General features: G+C 37.6%; 1 protein-coding gene across 2 annotated transcripts in view; it reads left to right on the plus strand.

Annotated features, from left to right (window-relative positions):
* Positions 1-7745, plus strand: part of LOC117288123 (arf-GAP with GTPase, ANK repeat and PH domain-containing protein 1-like) — a 57128-nt gene extending 49383 nt beyond the window's left edge. For both annotated transcript variants that reach the window (XM_033768823.1, XM_033768824.1), the window contains 7 exons: positions 290-433; positions 1948-2021; positions 4024-4186; positions 5570-5687; positions 6346-6538; positions 7173-7340; positions 7509-7745. In XM_033768823.1, coding sequence (XP_033624714.1) covers positions 290-433; positions 1948-2021; positions 4024-4186; positions 5570-5687; positions 6346-6538; positions 7173-7340; positions 7509-7709 — 1061 coding nt within the window. In that variant the 3' untranslated portion in view covers positions 7710-7745. The remainder of the gene's footprint in view (positions 1-289; positions 434-1947; positions 2022-4023; positions 4187-5569; positions 5688-6345; positions 6539-7172; positions 7341-7508) is intronic.
* Positions 7746-8052: the final 307 nt, after the last annotated feature.

The raw sequence follows: 8052 nt of genomic DNA on the forward strand, positions 1-8052 counted from the left end.
TGCACATTACAATTATTATTATTTATTATTATTTTATAAAACAATGCAGTTATTCAAATAGACACTACAGAAATTTCCCAAAGTTGTTGCTGGCACTCGTAATAAATCTTGATAACAACCCATCAGTAACAATTTCTCAATTTCAAACAATTTTAGATTGATGCATCAATTGTTTGAGGTTTTACCTTTTTTGTAAGCTCCAAATAACTAAGTTTTGTTGTGACATTTGGTTTGAAATAAACTGAGATGAAAAATAAATATGTATACTTTTTGATGTTACTTGAATTAGGTATTGCAAATGGCATGGACACTCCGATGGCGTTCCCCCAAATGGGTAATCTCGTAGGAGGGAAGGAATCGTCTAAGAAGAAACACAGACGGATGAGGAGCTCTGGAGGAGGCAAGAATGTGGACACGTCAAATCAACAAGAAGGTTAGAGACGATCTAGGGAACAACAACTCCCATGGGCCCAATTTCATAGAGCTGCCAAGTACAAAGAAGATTTAACATCTATTATATCCTTGCAGTACCCGCTGCCAAAACATAGGGTTCTAACTGCCTCTAGCTACCGGGCAACCTCGGTAGTCTAGTTGGTGAGACACGGCTCTAGAATTGCAAATGTCGTGGGTTTGAATCCCACCGAGTAACATGCCTGTGATATTTTTTCACAGGACTCGGGGAAAGTACTGAGTAAACAGTGCTAACACACATCGGTGCATGGATTGGGTGTAAGATTCTGCGTGCGTTCTCAGGAGACATTACATCACTGTTCAGCGGTGATGTAATGTCTCCTGAGAATTACAATAAAGGTGTTTGAAAACGTTTGAAATTCAAGAGTGACGCACGCAGAATCTTACATTGGGTAAAAACCAAAATTAAGAATGTTGTTCTTAACTATAAAAATACAATGGCTATGTTTTAACAGGTTTCCTTATCACAACTCCAAAGAAAATGAAAGGAAAATGGTCACTTCCTTCTTGATATTTATGTTCTACAAATAACGATTTTCAAATCAAATAGTATTATGCCGAAAGTAGTTTGGACAAGCTAGGAAAAAACACATTACGTGCTAAAAATAAATTTTGTCTTATTTTGAAGCTCTCGTTTAGTTTTCAGCTGTTGGCATTGTAAAGATACAACTACAGTTAAAGGGAAGGTACACGTTTGGTAATACTCAAAACAAATATTAATTTAAAAACTGACTTGGTAACGAGCATTGGAGAGCTGTTGATAGTATAAAACATTTTGAGAAACGGCTCCCTCTATAGTAGCATAGATCTTGAAATAGAGGCAATTACTCACTAAATAATAAAAGACTTCAAGCTAGAAGTCCTTTATTCCTATCTGAAAACAGACAAATTCGTCCAACAAGGGTGTTTTTTCTTGCATCAATTTCTCCCAACTCTTATGATCAATTGAGATCAAATTTTCACAGGTTTGTTAATTTATGCATATGTTGAGATAATGTACCCCAAGTGAGAACACTGGTCTTTGACAATTACCAACAGTGTACCTTCCCTTTAATAAAGGAGTACAGAGGGAAAAATGGATCAACCAACAACCCTTTGCAGACATGCAAACTACAACAGTGTAAAATGTTGGTTTGTTTGTGTGTGTATTTTAAGTGTTGTTTATTTATCGATTGGTTAATTGATTGATTTAGCAGTGATTGATTGATTTAATGACTTATTGATTAATTAATTAATTGATTGATTGATTTATTGACCGATTGGTCAATGATTGATTGATGATTGATTAATTTATGTATTGGTTTGTTAATTGATTGGTTGGTTGATTAATTGCTAGATTGGTTGGCTAATTGATTGATTGATTTATTGGTAGATTGATTGATTTATTGGTAGATTGATTGATTTATTGACTGATTAGTAGATTGTTTGAATCACAATAAGTACTGATTAGAACTTTCTTTCTTATATTTTGTACAGATACAGACGAATATGAATTTGTCATCGTTTCACTTGACAACAGGCAGTGGAATTTTGAAGTCTCATCTGCTGAGGTAAGTTAGCATTTATTAAATTTTCCCCCCAAAATACCCGAACCATAGTCCATCTCATACCTTGGGGTTGTAAATTGTAACAGTTGGCGCTTTTTTCTCGGTCATTGAGACATTTATAGCATGTGGCCATCTTGTCTGATGCGTGTGTCGTGTGTGTCGGCACACCTGTAGATGTGTTGAATATAACTGTTTATCGGATAAAAGGGAAGGCGTTATACCACCTTGAGCTGTGAGCAGACAGTCTAACTTGTTTCACACTTGTTTGTTATGGTGCGCCTGCAGTGGGGGACTACATCAAGGCATGCCAGCCAGTCTGGGGTCTGTTCTGGATTGGCAGCCCTTAAAGGCAGTGGACACTGTTGGTAATTACTCAAAATAATAGTAAGCAAAAAAACTTACTTGGTAACGAGCAATGGAGAGCTGTTGGTCATATAACACAGTGTGAGAAACGGCTCCCTCTGAAGTAATGTAGTTTTTAATAAAGAGGTAATTTCTCACTCCAATATTAAAAGACTTGTTTGTTATGCATCTGAGAGCACTCAAATTTGTGCTCTTGCAGTTTTGATGACTAATTGATTAAAAATGTTCACAGATTTATTATTTCGTGCATATTTTGGGCTACACCAAGTGAGAATACTTGTCTTTGACATTTACCAAAAGGTGCCCAGGGGTGGATTTCACAAAGAGTTAAGACCAGTCTTATCTCGAGTTAGGACGAGTTACTAGTCCTAACTTAGGATGAGCCATACGTTTTGTATATCTCCTAGGACTAGTCCTAAGTTAGGACTAGTCCTAAGTTAGGACTAGTCCTAACTCTTTGTGAAATCCACCCCAGTGCCTTTAACCTCAGTCTGTGAGGAACGTTTAACAGCTCGGCACAAAAGGCTACACGAATCTCATTTTGATAATTTGGTGACACATTTAAGAAGTGTTTGACATCGTAGCCTGTTGGGTATTGTGTTTGGGATTGAGTTGGGTTACAAGGTCAAGGTTGCTATGTGTGGCTGTCATGCTTTTGTATCAGTTTGAATGCCAGTATTGTAGTAATGTACATGTACATAATAAAAGTGCCATAATTATATCCAATAAAATGCTCATAGGCGCTGTACATGTACATTACAAAGGTTAGAACACTATACATTATTAAAAAAGCAAAAAAAAAAAAGAAAAAAAATGCTAAAAAGATAAGAAATTGATACAAATCAAACCAGGCAAAACTTTAAACTTTTACAAAAGGTACATGTACATGTACAACTCACAGCAAAAATGCATGAATCGATGTACACAAACAATTTAACAAGTCTAGATGTATTCAACACTAAACAGATAAGTTTTGAGAAGTGGTTTAAAAACAGCGTTGGAGTTCAAATTTCTTAAGTCTGCAGGAAGACTGTGTCTTACTCATTATCATAATTGGAATGTATTGCTAGATGCCTGTGGGGAGAGGGTGGGTGTGGGGGGGGGGGGACGGCTATGATTGAAAGGTGTTCAGCCTCAACAAACAATGGCCTTTTTGTAAGAATTTAAATGAACCTGCCTTTCTGCAATTCATCATCAAACAACAGTATGTTTTATTTTCATGGCTAGGTTTTTCTCTTCTACAATACTAGTCTTTAGTATTTTTCTGTATTAACTTCTCTGTGTTTCTTGTTGTGTTTTGTAAGGCCACTGTTTTCGTTACTGTAAATTTTTAATTTTCATGTGTTTTTATGCTAGATAGTTATTGTTGTTATTATACAAGTATACAGAGTATAGATGACGGTGCATGTACATGTATAAGTAAGATGAAAGCAATAACAATAACTACATGATAATTACCTTCTCATACATATATGTACATTAATTGACATGGTGCTTGTTTGTGTTATTGTTTATTACTTGTGATATGTTTTATTAGAAAAATACCATTTCTGCATTCCTACGTGTTTTTCCCATGAGTTGATCTATTTGCATAATATACTCGGTGCGTCAGTTATGGTTTTTGTTTTTTGTCTCTTCGTAGGAGCGTGATGTTTGGGTGACGGCAATCGAACAGCAGATCCTAGCATGTCTACAGGCCAATGTCAGCGCCAAAGGCCTCATGACCAACGTGGAGAGGTCGGCTGCCGTCGAGACCATTCGTAAAGTTGCTGGAAATAATATGTGTGCGGACTGCAGTTCACCAAGTGAGTGAAAAAAAAGAACAAAATAATTACCCCCAAAATTTTTCAAATCGTTTCTTTAATGCATTTCTGCTTTGTTGCCAAACTGGGCCCAATTTTATAATGCTGTTTGGCAGAAAATTCTAAATAGCAAATTCCTTTGCTAAGCAAGAAATTATTGGTGTACCATTCACATCAATGGTAAATGCACATTAGTTTGACTGGTAACCTACTTTTGGTAAGCAAGAGTTTTCCGTGCTTATAAAGCTTTTGTGCTTACATGCTTTATGAATTGGGCCCTGCTGTGTTATGTAATATTGATGTTGTCATTCTGCAAAGCTCCTTCTTGCCATTGATATTATTATTAATACCTTTCATATAACTGTTGTTATTATCATAATTATTATTTTTGTTCATTGCATTCCTCTTTGGAGGAAGTCTAACATTGTTGATATTTGTTTGTTTATTGTTTTTGTTCTGGTTTGTATATATATTGTCATTTGGTATTTCAAGACAAGCCTCCTTTTGTCTTTTGAAATTACCCTGAAGTAGCTGGCTGTGGTGTCACTACAAGGTATCATACACCACAAGCTCTCTGTATTGAGTTTGACACCATGCTTAAATGGAATTTAACTGCAGTTACTGGAATCTAACTGCAGTATTGGGCAATAACAGCCAAATATATTGATATTCGTGCTTGCCTGGCTCACTTCATTAATGGTCCCGATTTAATATCAAACTTGTATGGTACAGTGTATCAGTCACTCTGAGTGATACATGTACATGTCTATTAATAACAATGTTAATTTTTTAACTTCGTTGAAGGCTTTCTTTGTAGAGTTTTATTAATTTTTTTTTTTTTTTTTTTATACCCATACACGGATGTGTGTTAGCAAAAATAACTTGTAGAGTTTTATAGTGGTCAGAGTTGATGAGTTTTCTACTTGACTTTTTGTTGTGCTTGCGTATATAATAATGCCAGTCAATATGCGTATAGTTTTTTATATTGAGAGTGTGTTGCAGAACAAGCAAGAGGTGTGTTATACTAGATATTGCCTTATTTGCATTATTGCCATCGTTTGCATTGTAATATGCTTGTCATAATATAGGCCTACTATCCTTCTGTTTTATTTTTTTAATATTTATGTATAGGTTTACATGTTTATCTGTAATTTTTTTTTATTTTTATTATTTTTTTTTATTTATTTATTTATGACTGCCCTTTGAAAGTCATCTTCGAGATGACATGGTAACCATTAGCAAATAAATGTGCCTCAAACCATCCAATCCTGTACATGTATGTTACCAAACAGCTTTAGTATTTATCTTGCCGTCCCGTTACCAAATTGGCGAGCCATGTTTACGCGTCATGTGTTTTCATCACTTTATGTTTGAATCTTATGGCAGATCCAGACTGGGCTAGTCTCAACCTGGGTGCTCTAATATGCATCGAGTGCTCGGGGATCCACAGAAATCTGGGCTCACATGTCTCAAGAGTGCGCTCATTACAACTCGACGAGTGGCCGTGAGTATTCCTATCGAGTTACTAAGCCAAACTAGTCGTCCATGCAGGAAGAAGGATCTGTAATTGGAATATGCACAATCTGAGAGTCATTACTGTCAGTAATGACTCTCAGATTCAAATTTTAGTGGATAAAAAAACAAAAACATTTGTTGTCATTACCACAACACTTCAAAGTGAACTGATCCACAAAATGTTTGATACCAGTTGTACTTCTACATTGTAACCAAGTAAGTTTTTAATGCCACCAGACATACATGTACCTACTCTTTAAAGGATTTGGGTACTTTTTCAAAATGTCCATAGATTTACAATAAACTTACAGGGTTTGAAGATAATGATAGTGGAAAGCTTCCCTTCAAATATTACTTACTGAGGTGCTGTAGTTTTTGAGAAATTAGTAAACAATGTCATGAAAATACGTTTGTAAATGATTAAAATAATTTTCGTCTCATTACACGAAAATTATTTTCATGACATTGTTTTACTCATTTACCAAAAACTACAGCACCTCAGCACGTAATATTTTCAGGGAAGCTTTCTACTATCATTATCTTCAAACTGTGTAAGTTTAGTGTAAATCTGTGGACATTGTGTTTTTTGTCCTACAAAAGTTGCATAGACCCTTTAAACTGTGTGTGTGTGTTATTGTGACCAACAGGCCCGAGTTAACAGCGGTCATGCTGTCCATAGGCAACACGGTGACAAACAATGTGTGGGAGGGGTCGTTACGGAACCAGACGAGGCCGCCTGTGGCATCCGGGAGGGAGGAAAAGGAAAAATGGATCAGGGCAAAATATGAGAAGAAGGAATTTGTAGCTCCACCACCGTTCACAGACAGACCGCTGGGACAGGTAGGCTGTTAAATTGATCTGCGTTAGTTTATTTATTTGACGCCACTGCAGTAGGACGCCCTCGCTCGGAGGTCAAGATGAGGTTTTGCAGAGGATAGTCTGGAAGTGGACCTTATGCATTGACATCACCCCGGCGCCATCTTTGAAGTGGAACATGCGTTCCATCGTTTCATTATTGTTATACTTCCAAGATGGTGACGATGTGACATCAATGCTGAAGTTTCATTAGTAACATTTGTCACTATTTTTGACTGTATTTAAAAAACCAAATTTGTTTAGTGCAAAGGATTTGGTGTAAGTTTACGATATGCAACTGCATGCTCTTTCAAAGCAATTTTCTCAATTTCGGCCTGGCATTGGTACAGGCATGAAATTCTTCCTATTTAATTATGATTTCCAATAATTTTGCCCTTTGAAAACAGACAAATTGTGATTGAATATCCCTGAAATGTCCATTCAAATCTACACCATGGCTATGCCCTGTCTTGCCCCAATCTTCCTAGCTTTTGGGGGGATTCGGGAGACACATTCCAAAAACTGTTGGGACAGACCATGTAATCATGTAACATCTACAAGACTGAAACTTCTGAATTGAATGCTTACTAATCCTGCACTTGATTTTCAACCCGTATAGCAACTAATGGAAGCTGTGATCAAGGAGGATGTACGCTCCGTCATGCTGATACTAATACATGCCAGTCAGGATGACGTTAACTACCACTACGGTGACGGAGACGGCAGGTCAGCATTACATCTCAGCTGTGCCATGGGTAATGTGGTCATTGCGCAACTCTTAGTCTGGGTGAGTGTTCAGATCATTCTTTCAATCACCCAGGGCCCAACTTCATGGCTCCAAAAGCAAAAATTGGCGCTTGCGGAAGCAGGGAATTATGTGCCTAACAATCGCATTAGTCCGTGTACATTTTTATCTTTGCAACCTGTTGACTCATTTGTGATCATTTCTTTACAGTACAACGGAGACGTGAAAGCAGTAGACGCTGACGGCAGGACGGCTCTCGCCTACGCCCGGAGCATCGGGGCGGACGATTGTGTAAAGGTCATGTTGGCCAATGGCTGCCCGGATGACGGGGGCGATGTGAACACAAACAACAGCGCACTCAGGAGGACTCACGGCAAAACCATGGAGAAGATGCAATCAAGCATCATATGACCAAGTTTTTCGGTCCAGTTTTTTTTTTTTTTTTTTACAAACAGTGTGTCTACTACGTGTACGTGTGTGTTTTTAAAAGCAACTGCTCAGATTTAGTTCTGCCGCCTCTGTGTTGATTGGCTGGAAGGCTACCTAAAGATGATTCGTCTCTGTTGTTACTCGACGTGGGGATGTAGACTCGGTGGTCATCAGTCAATGGGGTGTGGATGGTGGAAGACCTGCAGTGCACAGCGGCCCGACTGGGCTGTGATATCGTATGGAGAATGGTCAACAGGCCGGATTAAAAGCTGCGGAATCCCTGCTTTGCTGAAAGCTACAGAAAATATGTCTCATTTTAAACAAG

Source organism: Asterias rubens, chromosome 3 (genome assembly GCF_902459465.1).
Source record: "Asterias rubens chromosome 3, eAstRub1.3, whole genome shotgun sequence".
Classification (NCBI taxonomy): domain Eukaryota; kingdom Metazoa; phylum Echinodermata; class Asteroidea; order Forcipulatida; family Asteriidae; genus Asterias; species Asterias rubens.